This window comes from Desmodus rotundus, chromosome 10 (assembly GCF_022682495.2).
Source record: "Desmodus rotundus isolate HL8 chromosome 10, HLdesRot8A.1, whole genome shotgun sequence".
NCBI classification, from domain to species: Eukaryota; Metazoa; Chordata; class Mammalia; order Chiroptera; family Phyllostomidae; genus Desmodus; species Desmodus rotundus.
Genome location: NC_071396.1, coordinates 61,422,728 through 61,442,417, shown reverse-complemented (window position 1 = coordinate 61,442,417; position 19,690 = coordinate 61,422,728). Strand labels below are relative to the sequence as shown.

The 19,690-nt window shown below is 43.2% G+C and overlaps 1 protein-coding gene across 8 annotated transcripts in view; it reads left to right on the top strand.

Annotated features, from left to right (window-relative positions):
* The window catches only part of LDLRAD4 (low density lipoprotein receptor class A domain containing 4), a 684,091-nt gene that overhangs the window by 652,010 nt on the left and 12,391 nt on the right, over window positions 1–19,690 (top strand). For all 8 annotated transcript variants that reach the window (XM_053912663.1, XM_053912662.1, XM_045187834.2 and 5 more), the window contains one exon: window positions 2,839–2,993. In XM_053912663.1, coding sequence (XP_053768638.1) covers window positions 2,839–2,993 — 155 coding nt within the window. The remainder of the gene's footprint in view (window positions 1–2,838; window positions 2,994–19,690) is intronic.

Sequence of the window (19,690 nt, the reverse complement as noted above, 5' to 3'; positions counted from 1 at the left end):
CCTGCTTTGGTCAGTGATTGCTCATCACTGGGTGATAGGCCTTAGGTTGGTAGATCACCCCTCTGCACAGATCCACACAGCTCTGCTGAGTTGCACTACTTGTGTATTTTGGCCAATGCAGGCCTCAGTCCTCTCAGCAGTAGCTGTCTTCGCAGGGAGCACACTTGTGCAGGTGGAGCCATACATTCTAGAAGAGAGGTCTTGGTCTCAACATGTGTGCTCCAGAGTCATTCACTGATTCCCCTCTTAGTGATGAAATCACTTAACTACCTTCTAGACACCACTTCATGCCTGATACCAAAAATGCAAAACAAGTAGAAATAGGTTTCTGATCATAGTTTTGTGTAAGAGACAGACTAAAAAGGCATAGTCAACATCTTATGTCATAAGTGATGAAGAAAGGGATCCAACCACATGGCTTCACAGAGGCACCATGTGATATAGACCCCAAAAGACACAGTATGTCCTAGACATCGAAATGTTGTATGCAAAGGCAGAGTCATGAAGACAGTGTTTCTAGATTAACAAGCATGTCACACATGCCACAGCCCACAAGGGTAAATGAGGCCACACTTAGATCTGTACCCCAAATGTAAAGGTTTCCAGCCTATTCCCTCTGGGAGAAATTTCAGTCCTTTCCAGGAGGCTTCCATCATGAAGATTTCTTATAGTCCCGAGGAGGGGTTTGGTGTACATAAATTTGGTGACTCCCTGGGGGCTTTTTCCCCACAGGAAGTAGATGCTCAAGCCCTTGGGGATGAACTGTGCACCCAGGCCCTCTGGAGGCCTTGCCAATCAGCCACTAGACCTCAGGAGTTTACAGAGCAGTGACACTTGTGAAGAGAGAGTAGGGAGCCCAGCACCTGGGTCTTGCTGAGTGCCAGTCTCTAGAACTGCTCTGGCATTGCTGCCTGAGCCCCCACAGTCAGCTGTGCCCACTGGGATCTGCCCTTTTACTGCCATCAAGGGGTACACCTGGCAAACCTACCTGGCCTCAACTGCTCACCACCTGGGGCTCAGCAGCTCAGTTCTCTCATACTCAAGTCTCCATTCTCCAAGGTGCACCTCTGGACCAGCACCCCTACAGGCCCAATGCCAAGTGCAATCCAGCCCAGTTCAGAAGGCACTATGTATATCTTTGTCCCTCAGGTATGTAGGGGTTGAGGATAGGAGTGGAGGGCAGAACTACAGGACATGACATGAAGGAATTCAGGAAGACCCTCCAGCTACCCCCATATGGCCTAGCCCCTGTCCTTGTTCTCAGGGTGTGGATGGAGTAAGCAGACATCGGGGGGAGGGTGATACCCAGTCCCCTTTTGCATCATCCCAAGTGTGAGCCTATTTACTGAGAGATAATGCTTCCCCACTGGCCAATGGCTTAAGCCCTACTGCAGCAAGAGGCTGCGCATTTTGTGTACATGTACATGTGTGTGCATGCCTTGTGTATATACATGCATGTGTGTGCCCATGTGTATTTGTATGCCCGTGTTATGCACACATGCACACACACATTCGTGTGTCTTTGTGTGCATATGTATATGTATGTGAGTATGTGTGCATGCATGTGTTGCAAGTTTGAGGCAGTAGCACAATCAAAAGAACTCTCCCCTCCTTCTCTTGCTCTTCACTATATCCCATAGCTGCCCATCTCACAACAAAAGTTGTACACTGTTCTCCTTACCGTCTTCCTGAGCCTCTCACTCTTTAAACTGATGTCCCTGCATGAACAGTCACTTCCTTTTAGTGTGTGGGGAGACTCAGAGGAAAACAGGAAGCCAGCACTCAGCAGAGTCATGAGCTGGAAGCCAGAAAGCACAGGGTCTGGGTTCTAGAGCTGACCTTGAGCACTGAGCTTGTTTTGTTACTGAAAAACTGAAGGGTTTGAATCACCTACTCCTCTCATTGCCAACTCATTGTGTTGCTTTGTAGACATAGCTCCATCGCACTTTATTCATGTGTGAAGCATGTGTTAATGGAATTTAGGAAATCTTTTGTAATGGCATTGTCAGAAACCCAGTGGTGACCTGACTGCTCACAGAATATGGTGCCTGCAGAGTTGGAGACAGTGAAGATGTTGTTTTTCTAAATTACTTCCAAAGGCAGCGGCTTTGAGGAAAGGAGTTTGGGGCTTTTTAAAACATATATTTTCTGTGGATCCTGTGTGGGTGTGCTTTGGGAAACTTGATACAACCATAAAGATGGGTTTAACTTTCCTAGAGAGATTACCCTGGGAGAAACAGCTCCAATTTTGACAGGCTTTCTTAACTTCTCTAAAGATGGACAGAGGAGGATGTCATGTGGCATAATGGAGTTTAGGTGATGGAGAGCACTGAACTTTTTATACCCCAAGATATGGCCCTTAAGGGCTTGCCTGCACAGTAGGAAAGGGTACCTCAGGTGGCAGCCTCCCTATGGCATGCACACTGGGCTGGTCTTTGAGTTTCCTGTGTGGAATGGTGTAACTTACAGCACAACACCTCTTCAGGTCTTATAGGGCCAATGGAATACATTTTTCCTACTGCGCTTCTGATTACAAAATTGCAAACACAAGGTTTGTTTGAGCATCAGAGGTCTTCTGGAAAGTGAGCCCCATGCCTGGGTCTCCCTTTATTTAACTGTTATTAGAATGTCAAAGTCTGGCAGTGGCCCTGGGCAGCAGGCCTTTGGAAAATAGTTTCACTTTCATGAGGTTCTTATGAGGCCCAGATTCATGCAAGTGGCCGTCAATGCCTGGTGGTTGTTGTGATCAGAGTGCCTTGAGGAGATGAGATCTGGAGAACTGAGTGGGTGATGGTACAAAGGGGCACATGACTTAACACAGTTTCCTCTTTATTGCAGCGGAGCTGGAGTTCGCCCAGATCATCATCATCATTGTGGTGGTTACAGTGATGGTCGTGGTCATTGTCTGCCTGCTGAATCACTACAAAGTGTCCACACGATCTTTCATCAACCGCCCAAGTCAGAGCAGGAGGCAAGAGGACAGGATGCAGCAGGTAAGGGTGGTCCTGGGCCTCTGCAGTGTTGCCCAGGCCTCTGGCCCAGGCTCTGAAAGTGTGGCTGGGTGCCTGTGAGGGCCGCAAAGCAGAACAGCCTCTCATGTCAATCCACCCACTAAGGTTCAGAAGTATGAAAGCTCTCTATTGAAGGTTAATATACTTAGAAAAAAGCATATGCGTTATAAATGTTCAGCTCAGTGAATTCGTACAAGCTGAACACACCTGTGTATCCAGTACCCAGTCAACAGAGACATGACCATCCCCCAGGAACACACTCAGGCCCCACTTCCAGGCATGCCCCACAGAAGATCACCACTGCCTGATGGCTGTCAGCACAAATGAGTCTAACCTGCTTTCAAACTTTATAACAATGGAATCATACAGTAGGTGCTCTTTGGTGTCTGCCTTCTTTCACTCACATTACACTTATCAGATCCATACATGCTGTTATGGAGAGACCTGTTCTTAAATGCACTTGTGCTCACTACTTGCATTTGTAAGACTCTGAGGAGTTTGAGCAGTGCTGAGCATGTGGGCAAGCTGGAGGGGTAGCAGTGGGACAGCAAGGGCTCAAGGCCTCCTCAGGGGTATCAGGGAAGGTTGGGCTGTATTGGGGCTTACAGAACAGCCCTTAGTAATGCTCTTCAGAATGTTCTTTCAAGGTTTTTTCAGCTACTTCTGAACCCCCTTCCTCCTCTATAAAATAAAACACTAACATTCAGCTAAACTGCTGTATGATCAATACCTGGTAGACCAAGGGACACTGGAACTTTCTGTTCTGAGTTTTACAATATATGAATCTGATGGCTTTTAGTGAAAGCCTTGGGAATGGTGAATTTAGGTACTTATAAATTACTGGGTTTGGTGGTGGGCAAAAGAGGCAGAATACTCAGCCTGTCAGAGTGTGTATCAAGAACAGGGCTCTCTGGTAACTGCTTTAGGGATACCATGAATGTGGGGGTGCAGCCATCTGGTGGGTATGGTGCAGTGTAGCCCAGGGCCCCTGGGAGCTCTTAGGAGATCAGATGCTTCAGCCCCAAGAACCTCTTTCTCCCTCCTGCTTTCTCTTGTCCTCTGCTGTTTCCTTCTTCTATCTCCCTGGATCCCCAGTTTGGTCCACAGTCCCCTGCAGTCATGTGAACATGACTTTCATCACATCACAGTGGTTTCCCTGTGGCCCTCTGTTATCCCAGTAGTCTGGTACCTGTGGTGTCTTGACTCTCTGTACACTGGTGCCCTGAAGCCTATATATCACCACCCCACCCCCCAACACACACACTGTTACCTGAAGGAGGACCTAATTCTTCTAAAGTTCTGAACACAAAATACACATAATTCTGAGTTTAAAGAGAGAAGAGACAGCAAGAGTTTCAGAACTACAGAAGAATAGGCCATCATTGCTTTGCCTAGGCCTTAGAGCAAGGACTACACATGCCAACCCCCAGCCTTGGGGGACGTAGGTAAAACTATCACATTCATTGTCATCATCAATAGGCAGCTCTCCAGTTTCCATGGAGTAACTACCATGAACTTGTCCAAGTTCCCCATGTTACACTTTCTGCTCCAAGCTCCAAAATGCTTCCAGTTTCTGCACGGGGGCAACTCAGGCTGCTTTTCTAGTACTGAGCCTGGTTGGCTCCACCCACCCCTGTCCTCCCCTCAGATTTGCTTCAGTGATCGTCTTTCTTCCACCTGACTTCCTTTCCTTGGATAAGAGAGGTGGCTCCTTCCTCCACTCCTCATTACAGACCTGGCCATGCCTTCTCTCACTGTCCCCATCCATTGTTGCCTTAGCACCTACACAATGGTCTCTATCCCCTGACTGGGAGTTCCCTTCCCATTCAGTGATGGAATGGGCATGTATACAATCACACTGTGTAAGGACCAGAAGAGAGTGGTTGGTGACAGAAAGACAAGTTTACAAAGAGAAAAAAATTCAAGTATGTTTTTATTTGGAATGTATGTTCTATTACATTTGGAAGTGGGTCCCATGGAGCCCCTCTTCAGGGGCAGAAGTTTGCCTGTGTCCATCTTGCTCCAGGGGCTGCTGGGTAGCAAGATCTTCCATTCTCAATTCAAGAAGCAATTACATGACTTTCAGAGGTTCCTTCAGGGCTATACCCTGCATGGCAAGTGAAGACAATCAATAGCTAAGATTGTGTCTGCAGAGGTCTTTATCACTGCCTGTGTCTAATTTTGTTAATAAACACTTGAAAGTTTTGCCCCTGAGAGCTCAATGTGGATGCTATTGCTTCTCAAGGCTTAGATTTTTTTTTTCTTCAATAAAATGGGAATGTGGATATTGCACAGCTTAGCAATGGGCTCTGTTTGCCATTTCACAAATTCAAGATGTATTTTTACATGATGACGGAGATGATTCAGGCCCAAACTGTAGCTTCATTTCATGACTAGGACATTAACCTAGTTTATAGTCCAAAGAGGGAAGTGATAGGGTGAGGAAGAAAATGACTTCTCACCTGGACACAAATAGAAATCTAGATAACACCGTGGGTGCAACCATTGGTTCACACGCAGTCCTTCTGCCCAGGAATGTGTTTTTTCACTTGGCTTCTTGCCTCCAATTACCTATTTATCCTCCTAGAACTTCTTCTAAGAAATGCCAGTTCCCTTAACATGGTACTGGAAGAGCAATCTGATTCATTTACATTCATGGTTCCCAACCAGGGGTGGTTTTGCCCTTTAGGGGATATTTGACAATGTCATTAGATGTTTTTTTAGTCTATTCAACTAGGGAGTTGCTCCAGGGATGCTCTAAACATCATGCAATGCACAGGGCAGCCCCCACAACAAAGAATGATCTGTCCCAAATGTCAGTAGTGCTATAGTGTGGACCCCCTGATCTTACCAGGTATTGAATGCCACCCTTCCCAGAGGCACTTCACTGTTGCAAGAAGATGCCTGTTAGTATAAGTGGATTTATCATAGCTTCTACATAGTGAACACCTCCCAGCAGCTCAGGGGAAAAGTGTTGGGTGTCCATAGAAAAATTATATGTTCAGAGTATCCTAGCCTGAGACTCTGCCTTGGAAACAGTTTCCCCCATCAATTTCTGCCTCTTTGTTCATTCAGTCATTCACTGGATATGAGCCAGGCACTAAGTGAAGAAACAATGTAGTGTATCCTTGCCCCTAACCCTCCACCCCCTGCCACAATCAGCAGCATCCATTAGACTAATGCTAATTGGCATTTTCTCAATCTTGCTGGGGAAAGCCAGGGGTCTCCTGTGGCCATTTGCGTATGTGGGGTGGGATATATGTCCCATGGATGTAAACTGTAGGAGAGATTTGGGATGGGGCATGAGGACTCAGCATGGGTAGTTTCAAGTTGCCCTTGCAGGAAGGTGGCTCTCCCTCAGCATCCCAATGTGACTGTCAGTGCCAAGCAGCCTCTTCCCCTAGTTAGCTCCGAGTTAGAAGGAGCTAGACAGGGGCATGGCTGGACAGTGACAGTATGCTGGGGAAGGCCCTGCACTTACTGCCAAAGCACATCAGTGATGGTCTTCTGGACTCCCCGTGGCATTGTGCAGATTTGTGCTCCTTGGGAGAAAGGTGACTGGTGAAGACAGATATGTGTTTGTGGTTGCTGATGTCCATGTGGTTTCACATCTGTTGTCAGAGCACCTGAGTGCTCCTGAAGTGCCTTTCACTTTGTGAACATCTAAATTCTGCCTTGCACCAACTGGTTTCTTCACTTAACATAATATTCTCCAGTTCTATCCATGCTGTCACAAAAGGTAGGAGTTCCTTCTTTCTTTCTACTGCGTAGTGTTACACTGTATAAATGTACCAGTTTTTTGATCCACTCATTTACTGATGGGCACTTAGGCTGTTTCCAGCACTTGGCTATTGTAAATTGTGCCGCTATGAACACTAGTGCATAGATTCTTTTGGATTGGTGTTTCAGGATTCTTAGGGTATAATCCCAGCAATGGAATTGCTGGATCAAAAGGCAGTTCCATTTTTAGCTTTTTAAGGAAATTCCATACTATTTTCCACAGTGGCTGCACCAGTTTGTATTCCCACCAACAGTGTACTAGGGTTCCCTGTTCTCCACATTCTCACCAGCACTTTTTTGTTATTTATTAATGATGGCCATTCTGACCGTGTGAGGTGGTATCTCTTTGTGGTTTTAATTTGCATCTCTCTGATGGCTAGTAATGTGTAGCACCTTTTCATGTGTCTCTGGGCCATCTGTATGTCCTCCTTGGAGAAGTGTCTATTTAGGTCCTTTGTTCATTTTGATCTCAACTATAAGTGGAATCTAATGAACAAAATAAACTAATGAGAAAAATAGAACCAGAGGCATGGAAACATGGACCAGACTGACAGCAAGCAAGCAACCAGAGGGTAGGGGAGGGGGACATGGAGGGAAAAAAGGAGAAGGGACTAGTCAAAGAACATGTGTGAATGATACATGGCCATGGACAATGGTGTGGGGAGTTATTGTAGGAGTGGGGGTAGGTTGGGTGGAAGAGGACAAAGAGGAAAATTAGCACAACTGTAATAGAATAAAAAATTAAATCCTGCCTTTCCTGGGGCCTGAGTGGTGGGGGCTGCAATGTCTAGCTATTTGGCAGTTTATGGGTATGGGTACCCACAGCTGGCTTCTCCATGGGTGAGCCTATGTATTACGGGGACACACTTACTTCTAGGGGTCTTTAACCCATTTCTTTTAGAATCATTTGAGGTCTCTGGAAGCGTGTTAGTAAATGGTATGTTTATTTTATTTTATTTTATTTTTTAAATTTTTATTGTTATTCAATTACAGTTGTCTGCACTTTCTCCCCATCCCAGCCAATCCCACCTCCCTCCCCCACCTCTACCCTCCCCCTTGATTTTGTCCTTGTGTCCTTTATAGTAGCTCCTGTAAACCCCTCTCCCCACTATCCCCTCCCCACTCCCCTCTGGCTATTGTTACATTGTTCTTAATTTCAATGTTTCTGGTTATATTTTGTTTGCTTTTTCTTTTATTGATTATATATGTTTATTTTAAACTGGACCAAAAGGGTTGGGCATCTAATTTATCAACTTCCAGGTAATTTGGTTCAACACTGTTGGTTAAATGTATTTTTATATATTTCTGCTGGAAGATTTGATAGTCAAGACAGAAAAGTAAAGGACAGTAGTCAGGTTTGCTTTGGAGAAAGAGGCTTGCTGCACATGATTTGGTTAAGTAAACTTCACTACACTGATTGAGCTTCCCCTCTCCTCATTAATGGGCTTGCCACCTAAACAAAAAGGGAGAATCAAGACTAAGGTTAATACAATAGGATCTTAGTAACTCTGAATATCCCTGGTTTTCAGAGAGAGTCTTCTCGAAAATCGTGGGTTGGATGAGTTGCCCTTTTGGGCCGAGCACGAGGCTAGTCCTGATTCTAGAAGGTTTTCTTTGTACAATCAAAGGCACATTCCTCAGTGAGGTCAGTGCCCTCACCCCCGACTTTATCATGTCCTGCCTTCCTCACGCAGCACTATCTCCCCAGGTTTCCTCCTCTGCTGGCTCCAAAAATGTCTGTTGGAAGAACACACTTTTCTGTGACAGGTCCCCTTTGGCCAATGGAGGAATAAATGGAGTTTGCATTGGTTGAGGCTGGTCAGCCTTCATCAGTACTGGTTCTCAATTTAGTGGAAGCAGCCATTTCTGAATGAAAATGGAAATTAAATTATAGAAAAAGTGAATGCTTTAAATAATGGCAAACAGCAGTGAGTGGGTTTGTGATATAAACCTAATTTATTCTTTCTAAGGTTTATTTTTCAGAACCTGGTTTATGTGATTTCAGAGCTTTGAGACTGTCTAGATTTCTTTTCATTACCTTATACCAACAAGTAATAGGAAAACAATAAAAGGGGCATAAATATTCCAAACACAGCCCTGAGAAATATTTACGCAAGTCTCTGGAGCCTTTCTTGCTAGAGCTGATGGAGGCTGGAGTGGCCTTTTCTAACACCTTGTAGCCCAGCCTGGCAGGGCCAGCTAAACCTACCTGGACAGCCCAGAGCTTGGTGGATAGTGGACAAGGCCAAGGTGGCCATTCATTCCCTGAGGAACAGCAGAGAAACAGGATTATTTTACTTAGGTTGAATCATATGAACTTCTGGATACTCAGCCACTTTGATCTATAAAAACAGCAATTTCAAATAAAAATTAACAAAAGCAGTCCCTTCATTAATAACTACTGCAGGGATTAAATCAGTTGTGAAAATATGGGTGCCTGGGAGTCCCTGCAGAGACAGAGCAGTGACAGGCTGGTGCTCAGTGCAGCTTGTGCTGCACCAGCTCCATGGGGGATACAGGGAAGGAGGCCATTTGTTTTTTCACCCAGCTGTTGAGAAGGATGAAGACTGCAACCGTCAGCTGTGTTGGTACAGAAACTTGGGTTCTTTGGATCCAAAGTGCCTTACTATGGGACAAGCCTACATCCATAGACCTTCTTTGCAGATTGTAGACATGGCCTGGGGGGGTGGCCAATGTGTGTGGTTTGCCTCACAGGGTGTTATGACAAAACTTGATTGAACTTGTAAAAATGAGGATATTTTACATAAATACTGGAATTATTTATTTACATAAATGCATCCTTTCTTGAACAGTCAGCATGTCAGGCCACACTGACTTCTATTCCTGCTAGGTACGCCCAGCCTGGGGCTGCAAAGCAGCTGCCACTCCAGATGGGCTCATACCCACCTTTTGGCTGTGGGTACCATCTTTCTGTATGGATTGTTTTGTAGAGAAAATATTCTTCTGTATTCATGCCTTTACCACAAGGGTGAAAACAAGATAGAGGCCGCTGGTTTCCAGAAAAATGGGGGAGGGCTTCCTTGTGGACATAAAGATCATTCCTATAAGATTAGGCATTCAACCAAGTGTGTCTGGGCCAAGAGTGTAGCATTTCCTGTGCCCAGCCTGATGTACTCATTCTTGGCCCTTGCTGTCCAGTCATCTCCCTGAAGCAGGGCCATCTTCTCTGTGGCTAGAATCTGTTGCCAAGAGGGCAGAGTTGGCTGTGGACTCCTTTCTGTTGGCCTTGGGAAGAGGGGTGGCCTGAGGATGAGCAGTTCTGGTCACCTCCTAGAAGCAGTTCAGGAGCCCATCTCACTGGGCTCAGCGCTCACAGGCTCTGAATGAAGGGCACAAGGCTAGGGGGGTCACCACACACACTGTTCATTACCACTGTTACTGAAGAGCTAGACTGCTGTGCATCTGTCTTTTCTCATTTCTACCTACTTCATCTGCGTTTAGAAAAACAATTGTAAAATGATAAAAATAAACTTTTCATTCAGTGAGATACAAAAAAAGAACTAAAGGGCTTGACAATGCAATAATAAGAGGTATGTCTCTGACATTCCAGACGAAAGAGAAGAGAGCCACAGGCTTTACTGAGCATCAGGAGGATGAAAGATGGCAGGGGACAGTTTCCCTGTACGTGAGTCAGATTCTTGCTGCACAATAGGACCAGGGGCATTTGTGGTCCTCTGTATTTAATACCAATTCTTCATTACTTCTTGAGCCACTGAAACTGCATTTCCAAGTATTGAAAGGACTGTAAGGGACAGGTCAGTTCCTACTGTAAACTCTGAGCACAGGTCTCTTACCATCAGCCATGCTATTTCTCTCTTTCTCTGAACAAGTAAAAGGTATTCACATAATCAAGGTTCCAGATGGGTCATTTAAAAGGTTTTACCTTTTAGTGTGTCTAATTGAAGATTAGAAGGTTAATAATTTTAGCAGCTTCAAAATGAGAATGTCCCCTGTAAGTAAGAGAAACAGAAGACCCAGTTGCTTACAAAAATTAGATGAGGATGCTGGGTCATAGCTGCTATATAGCAGATTCTCATCTGAACACAAGTAGACAGGTCTTTTTAATAGCCAAGATTTGTCTTTAAAGCAATGTGAATAGCTCAAATGGCCCTTCTATTTATGTTGACATTGCTCACAACAGTTTTGAAATTACTTTCAGAGCTTACAGTTCATTTTTTGGAATTTTTCAGGGGAAGTTTTCTTTTTTAATGATCAATAATGGTAAGTCTTCCTTTTTCTTATTTATTCTCTGAGTTTGGTTTTGATTTTTGGTACCAACCAAAATCCATTTAGGGTTAAATCTCATGAATGATCTGGATGATCAAATTAAATGATACAAATTTGGTGCAAAGCCAAGTGTGATGCAATTAGTAAAAATGATGTCCAAGTTATAAACTGTTACTGTAGAGAAAGGCCAGGAAGGACCCACAGCAAACTGACGGCTTTCTTTGGGGAGAGGCTGTGATGGGAAGAGGTGGACAAAGGGAATCTGGTCTCTGTTGTTAACATTTTTATGGTAAGAATGAATTTATTTTTTACTTTTTGTAAAAATTTTTTATTGTTATTCAATTACATTTGTATGCCTTTTCTCCCCATCCCTCCACCCCACCCCAGCTGAACCCACCTCCCTCACCCTTGATTTTGTCCATGTGTCCTTTATAGTAGTTCCTGTAATCCCCTCCCCACTCCCCCCTGGCTATTGTTAGATTGTTCTTAACTTCAATGTCTCTGGTTATATTTTGTTTGCTTTTTCCTTCTGTTGATTATGTTCCAGTTAAAGGTGAGATCATATGGTATTTGTCCCTCACAGTCTGGCTTATTTCACTTAGCATAATGCTCTCCAGTTCCATCCATGCTGTTGCAAAGGGTATAAGGTCCTTCTTTATCTCTGCTGCATAGAATTCCATTGTGTAAATATACCATGGTTTTTGGATCCACTGGTTTGCTAATGGGCACTTCGGTTGCTTCCAGTACTTGACTATTGTAAATTGTGCTGCTATGAACATTGATTCTTTTGGATTGGTGTTTCAGGGTTTTTAGGGTATAATCCCAGCAGTGGAATTGCTGGGTCAAAGGGCAGTTCCATTTTTAGTTTTCTGAGGAAATTCCATACTGTTTTCCACAGTGGCCTCACCAGTCTGCATTCCCACCAACAGTGCACTAGGGTTCCCTTTTCTCTGCATCCTCTCCAACATTTGTTTGTTGATTTGTTTATGTTGGCCACTCTTTGCCTGGTGTGAGATGGTACCTCATTGTGGTTTTAATTTGCATCTCTCTCATGGCTAATGATGATGAGCATCTTTTCATAGGTCTCTGGGACCTCTGTATGTCTTCCTTGGAAAAGTGTCTGTTCAAGTCTTTGCCCATTTTTTAATTGGGTTGTTTGTCTTCCTAGAGTACAGTCGTGTGAATTCTTCATATATTTTGGAGATCAGGCCCTTGTCTGAGGTATCATTAGCAAATATCTTTTCCCATACTGTTGGTTCTCTTTTCATTTTAATACGGTTTTCTATAGCCATGCAGAAGCTTTTTATTTTGATGAGGTCCCATTTGTTTATTCTTTCCTTTATGTCCCTTGCTTTAGGGGATGTGTCTGTGAGGATGTTGCTGCATGGAATGTCTGAGATTTTCCTGCCAATGTTTTCCTTTAGGACTATTATGGTGTTACGACTTAAATTTAAGTCTTTTACCCATCTTGAATTTATTTTTGTGTATGGTGTAAGTTGGTGATCGAGTTTCATTTTTTTGCACGTAGCTGTCCAGATCTCCCAACACCATTTGTTGAAGAGGATATTTTTGCTCAATTTTATGCTCCTGCCTCCTTTGTCAAATATTAATTGACCATAAAGATTTGGGTTTATTTCTGGGCTCTCTGTTCTGTTCCATTGGTCTATGTGCCTGTTTTTATGCCAGTACCAAGCTGTTTTGATTACAGTGGCCTTGTAATACAGTTTGATATCAGGTATTGTGATCCATCCTGCTTTGTTCTTCTTTCTCAAAATTGCTGCAGCTATTTGGGGTCGTTTATGGTTCCATATAAATTTCTGAAATGTTTGTTCTATATCTGTGAAATATGTCATGGGTACTCTAATAGGGATTGCATTGAATCTATAAATCACTTAGGGTAGTACGGCCATTTTGATGATGTTAATTCTTCCAATCCATGAGCATGGTACATGCTTCCATTTGTTTGTGTCTTCCTTGATTTCTTTCTTCAGTGTTGTGTAGTTTTCTGAGTACAGACAGGTCTTTTACCTCCTTGGGTTAGGCTTATTCCTAGGTACTTTATTTTTCCTGTTGCTGTGTCTAATGGGATTTTTTTCCTGATTTCTCTTTCTGCTGTTTTGTTGTTGGTATACAGGAATGCCTTTGATTTCTGAGTATTGACTTTGTATCCAGCTGTTTTGTCAAATTCATTTATTAGGTCAAGTGGTTTTTTGGTGGAGTCTCTAGGATTTTCCATGTACACTATCATGTCATCAGCAAACAGTGACAATTTCATTTCCTCCTTTCCAATTTGGATGCCTTTTATTTCTTTTTCTTTTCTGATGGCTGTGGCTAGGACTTCCAATACTGTGTTGAATAGGAGTAGTGAGAGAGGGCATCCTTGTCTTGTTCCTGATCTTAGTGGGAAAGTTCTAGGTTTTTGTCTATTGACTATGATGTTGGCTGTAGGTCTCTCATATATGGCCTTCATTATGTTGAGGAATGCTCCCTCTATTCCCACTTTGCTGAGGATATTTATCAGAAATGGGTGCTGTACCTTACCAAATGATTTTTCTGCATCTATTGATATGATTATGTGGTTTTTGTTTTGCTTTTGTTTATGTGGTGTATTGTGTTTATTGATTTGTGAATATTGTACCATCCTTGCATCCCTGGGATGAATCCCATTTGGTCATGGTGGATGATATTTTTAATGTATTGCTGGATGCGGTTTGCCAATATTTTGTTGAGAATTTTAGCGTCTGTGTTCATCAGCGATATTGGCCTGAAGTTTTCTTTCATCATTGTGTCTTTATCTGTTTTTGGGACTAGGATGATGCTGGCTTCATAAAAAGAGTTTGGGAGTCTTCCATCAGTTTGGATTTTTTCGAATAGTCTGTGAAGGATAGGGGTTAGCTCTTCCTTAAATGCTTTGTAGAATTCTCCTGTGAAACCATCTGGTCCAGGGCTTTTGCGTGTTGGGAGTTTTTTGATGACTGCTTCAATTTCGTCTGCTGTTATTGGTCTGTTCAGGTTTTCTGCTTCTTATTCATTGAGTTTTGGAAGATTACATTTTTCTAGAAATGTGTCCATTTCACCTAGGTTTTCAAAGTTCTTGGCATACAGTTCTTCATAGTAATTTCTTACAATCCTTTGTATTTCTGTGGTATCAGTTTTAATCTCTCCTTTTTCATATCTATTTGTGTTTATTTGGATCCTCTCTTTTTTTTTTTTTCTTGTAGGAGTAGGGTTAGGTTGTTTGTTTGAAATGTTTCTATCTTTTTAAGGTAGGCCTGTATTGGTATGAACTTCTCTGTCAGGGCTGTCTTTGCTGTGTCCCATATATTTTGGGTTGTTGTGAGTTCATTTTCATTTGTTTCCAGAAAGTTTTTGATTTCTTCCCTAATCTCGTTCTTGACCCATACATTGTTTAATAGCATGCTATTCAGTCTCCATGATTCTGAGTGTTTTGGGTTTTTTTTCTTTGGGATTGGTTTCTAGTTTCACTCCCTTGTGGTCAGAGAAAATGTTTGATATGATTTCAATTTTCTTGAATTTGTTCAGGCTTGCTTTGTGTCCTGTCATGTGGTCTATCTTTGAAAATTTTCCATGTACAGTTCAAAAGAATGTGTATTTTGCTTCTTTGGGATGAAAATCTCTCTATATATCAGTTAGTTCCATTTCATCTGGGGTATTGTTAATTGACACAATATCGTTGTTGATATTTTGTTTGGAAGACCTGTCCATTTTTGACAGTGGGGTGTTAAAGTTCCCTACTATAATTCTATTGCTGTCAATATCTTTCTTGAAGTCCTCTAAGATTTTCTTTATGTATTAAGGTGCTACTATGGTGGGAGGATATATATTTACCATGTTTTTTTCTTCTTGGTGGGTTCTTCCTTTGAGTATTATGAAGTGATATTCTGGATCTCTCTTTATGGCCCTTCTTTGGAAGTTTATTTTGTCTAATATGAGTATTGCTACCCCTGCTTTTTTTTTCCTGTCCGTTTGCTTGGAAAATTTGTTTCTAGCCCTTCACTTTCAGTCTGTGTAGGTCTTTGGCCTGAGGTGGGTCTCTTGCAGGCAGCATATGTGTGGGTCATTTTCTTATCGACTCAGCTATTCTATGTCTTTTGATTGGAGCATGTAATCCATTTACATTTAAGGTTATTATCGATAGGTAGTTATTCATTGCCATTTTTTCCTACCTGTGTTCCTCTGTCTTTCTCTTTTCCTTCCTTTCCTTAAAGCAGTCCCTTTAGCATCTCTTGCAGGACTGGTTTTGTGGAAGTGTATTCTTTTAGACTTCTTTTGTCTGGGAAGCTCTTTATTTGACATTCTATCTTGATTGCAAGCCTTGCTGGGTAAGGTAGCCTTGTTTGCAGGCCTCTGGTTCTCATTACTTGGAATATTTTTTGACATTCTCTTCTGGCTTGGAGCATATCCATTGAGAAGTCAGTTGCTAACCTTATCGGGGCTCCCTTGTATGTTACTTCCTGTTTCTCCCTTGGTGCCTTTAAGATCCTCTCTTTGTCTTGGAAATTTGCCATTTTAATTATGATGTGTCTTGCAGTGGGTCTCTTTGGGTTTCTTTTGCTTGGGACTGTCTGTGTTTCCTGGATATGTGTGACTTTTTCTCTCATCAGATTAGGGAAATTTTCCATCATTGCTTTTTCAAACAGGTTTTCTCTCCCTTGCTCTTCTTTTTCTCCTTCTGGTATCCCTATTGTGCAGATATTTTTATGTTTCATGTTGTCCTGCATTTCCCTGAATCCCTCTTCACTCTTTCTGAGCCTCTTTTCCTTTTCTTGCTCTTTCTGGGTGTTTTTTTCTACTTTGTCCTCCAGCTTGCTGATCTGATCCTCTGCTCCACCAAGTCTGCTTTTGATTCCTTCTATTGTGTTCTTCAATTCAGAAATTGTATTTTTCATTTCCTCTGGCCCTTGTTGATAGTTTCTATTTCCTTTTTCATGATGATATTCTTTGCAGTGAATTCATTGTAGTTTCCCTGTAATTTCTAGTAGTTCTCTGTGATCTCAGGGGGCTTCCTGATAACTATTGCTTTGAACTCAGTATCTGATAGTTCACTTGCCTCTATTTCATTTAGCATTCTTTCTGAGGCTTCCTCCTTTCCTTTCATTTGGGGATTGTTTCTTTGTCTTCCCATTGTTTGTGAGACTCTTCTTGTTAGCCTCTGCTTCTTAAATTTATCTATTCTGACTCTCTGAGTTTATGGTATGAACTTCTATGGTAGAATACCAGTGGGATTCAGTGGTGTCATCTCCTTATTCTCCTGTGCTCACTGGTCTTGAGTTGAGGTTTTTGGGTCTAACAGGGTCTAACTCTGGTCTTTTCAGAGCTCCAGGTTTTATTGTCTCATCTGTCGGAAAAGGAGAAAGAAAAAAAAAAGTAAAGGAAGGAAAATGGGAATAGAAAAGGAATGGAAGGACGGAACGAAGGAAGGGAGAGAGGAAGGAAGGAAGGAAGCACGAAAGGAAAGAAGGAAGAGGGAATAAAAAAAGTTCAGAAGAAAGATAAGAAGAAGGAATTTTAACCAAAAATAAAATAAAATTATAAATGTAAGAAGGCAGGAAGAAGGAATAAAAAAAGTAAATGATGGAAGGAAGAAGGAATAAAAAAAGAAAGAAGGACAGAAAGGAAGAAGGAATTTAGGGGGGAGGAAGGGGGAAAAAAAGTCTTCTGCTGGCTTTAAACTGTTCATGTTAGTTCTGTTGGTCTTCCTGGCTGTGAAACTGGAGTGTATGTTTGGAAGGATTGGTTTCTCTTTTCTCCCTTCCTGAGCCACACTCTTCACTGTTGTTCAGCCTCCAGTCCAGTTCCTCGGGTAGTTCTGCTCCCCTCTAGGCCTTTAGTTCACCAGTTGTGCTGTCCCTGAGGTGCACCAATCACGGGCAACTCACACTCCACCTTCCTACTTTTTTAGATGCTAGGGGCTCTTGATGCTCCTTGAGGGTAGTTCAGCTCCCTACTGGGTCAAGTCTTTCTGGGGACTGCAGTGTCCCCTAGCCGTCTGCTGGGCGTTGTGCCTTCCTCCTAGATAGCCAGTAGGCCCTGCAGTGCTCTGTGTGCAGGGACTAGGTGGGAGTTGTTCAGAACCGGTGCTTCAGTTGTGGTCACACCCGGCAGCCAGGCTGTTGATGGCCATGTGAGGCTGATCCCAGGCTTTAGGCCTGTGCGCCGGGACAGCCAGCCGCTGATCCGAGTGTGCACCCACCCGAGGTTTGAGGTGTGGGCGCCCACTTGGAGTTTCAGGTTGGGTGCCCAGGCCGCTGATCAAGGTGCGCGCCCACCCAGGCTCTTTGGGTCTGTGTGCCCAGGCAGCTGGTTCGCTGATCTGGATGCACAGTGATCTCCAGCTTTGGGCCTGTGCGGCAGGGCAGCCCGGCTGCTGATCAGGTTGCGCGCCCCCCCAGGGTTTGAGGTGTGGGTGCCCAGTCCCCTGATCTGGGTGCACGCAACCAGGCTTCAGGTGTGTGTTTGGGCTACTTATCCCACGTTCATAGTCCAGGTGCTGAGGGGGTAGAGGCGCAAGAGGCCAGGGCTACTGAGGAGAGTTCTCTAAACAGCCGCTGAGTACCTCTATTTTCTCTTTTTCTTTTCGAGAAATTCTTCCTATTCAAGCCCCCTGGTCCAAACAAGCACCTGGCCTCTCACAGCCCAGCCTAGCTCTCTCCCAAGAATCCTGCAGCAGCCCCTGCACCCAGGCCGGGGGCTTCAGCCGCCCTGGTCCCGGCACTGGTCCCAGGGACCTTATTGTCCTTAAGCACTCTTCTTACCATCTGATCTTTCAATGTCCTCTATCTTTGGTCTCCAATCTTCATATATGCTAGAGTACCGTTGGCTGTTTGCTCTGTTCCTCAGATCAGCTAGGTTTTTCACTGGTGCCTAGAGGAAGTGGACTCTGCTCCCACCTATCTCGCTGCCATCTTCCCGAGATCCCCTATTTGTTACTTTTACAACTAAAAAACATCTTCTCCTCACACAAACTAAAGCTGAAGACAATTCCAACAATTCTGAGCATCTATAGACTCCAAAGGTAACTTTTTGAACATGGTTTGTATTGTGACCATAGTATGTGAAAATCAGATTTTTGAATAAAATTAATGAAGAATTTTACATACCAAAAATTTTTAGTAATCTTTTAAATAGGTATTCATGTTAATAATATAATGGTAAAATTTGTTTCTTCTGTTTGTTTTTACTTAGTCATTGAAAGTTGGTCTAGTTTATTCTGAGGGGTGGAAAAGTTTTCTACATTATTCTAATATTGTTAGGAAGGCTTCCCAGAGCTGTCACAGATGCCAAGGGAGGTCGCTCAGTTCTTGCTCTGTGTTAATTCCCTACAAGCTCTATGATCTTGGTGAAAGCATTCAGGCCTGTGCCTTAGCTTCCTCCCACACCCTAAAGGAAATGATTGTGCCCACCTAGACCAATAATGGTAGTTCCACATTTCCCTGTTGCCCTGAGCCTTCTGGTTCCCAGGCTGGTTTCTTGTGAAATCTAATAGCTCACTCTCCTTCAGCACCAAGCCCTGGAGAGGCACCTGCATAGCTCCTTTTCTGCTTGCACCTCAGGGCCTGCAGACCTCCTTCATCTATTGTATTATTCTGGAAATACAAGGAATTCCCTTTCATTTCTTCCCAACATACCTTCCTGGATGATTTGTCTTTCTCTTAAGGGACATGGCCTAGATTGAGTAGAGTTGTGAGGGAAATATTGGGTCTTGAGAAGTCTGATGGTGGATTCCCAAGGAGGAGTAAAAGGAGAAATGCTAGAGAGAGCAGAGTCATTGATATCTAGAGGTTTTGCCTTTATTCCTAAGCTGTTACTGCCATCTAGGGTGGAAAAGATAGTAATTTGGATGATAGAGGTTGCATGAGAAAAAGGAAGAAAAGAAAGTTGATTTTACCAGAAGGTAAAAGTATTGCTGAATATCCAAAGATTAGTTTTACATGTGCTTTGAAATTATCACCCTGGAACAGAAAGAAAAATAAATTTCCAAATATTTCAGGTCACACAATAAATTCATTCACTGGGGGCAACCCTTGGGTAGAAGCCAAAATATCCACCAATGAATGACCTTGCTTCACCACAAACTGACTATGTCACCTCCAGTGAGTAATGTACCCTTTTTGAGGCCTCAGTTTCCTCCCATCTAAAATGAGGGATAATCGGCTTAGGTCAGAGAACTTCAGGTTGTTTTAGACCATGAAGAACAGTAAGAAACACATTTTATACCACAATCCACAATAGTCATATATATAACTAAGGCAAAAGTTTAACCAAACAATACTTAAAGACAATGATATTTTCTATTTTGTTTCATTTTTTCAAATGCTAACTGTGACCCACTTAAATTAATTTTCCAGATTTCTGAGAGGTTGTAACTCACAGTTTGGAAAACATCATATTAGGTGTTTTCAGTCCCCAAATATGATAATCCTGTGGTCCATGTATATGGAAAGGAGAGTTAGGCTGAGAGCATAAAACCAAGAAAGTTCAGTGTATGGGAGTTGCCTCACACATGGTGACAGTGCATCTGAACTGTAGACAGCAGGCTTCGGCCACAGTTCACAGCAGAGGTGCCAATAAGTCATGGCCACAGTTTACTCTCTTTTAATGCTATAAACCTGTGCTTCAAGTGGAGAAAG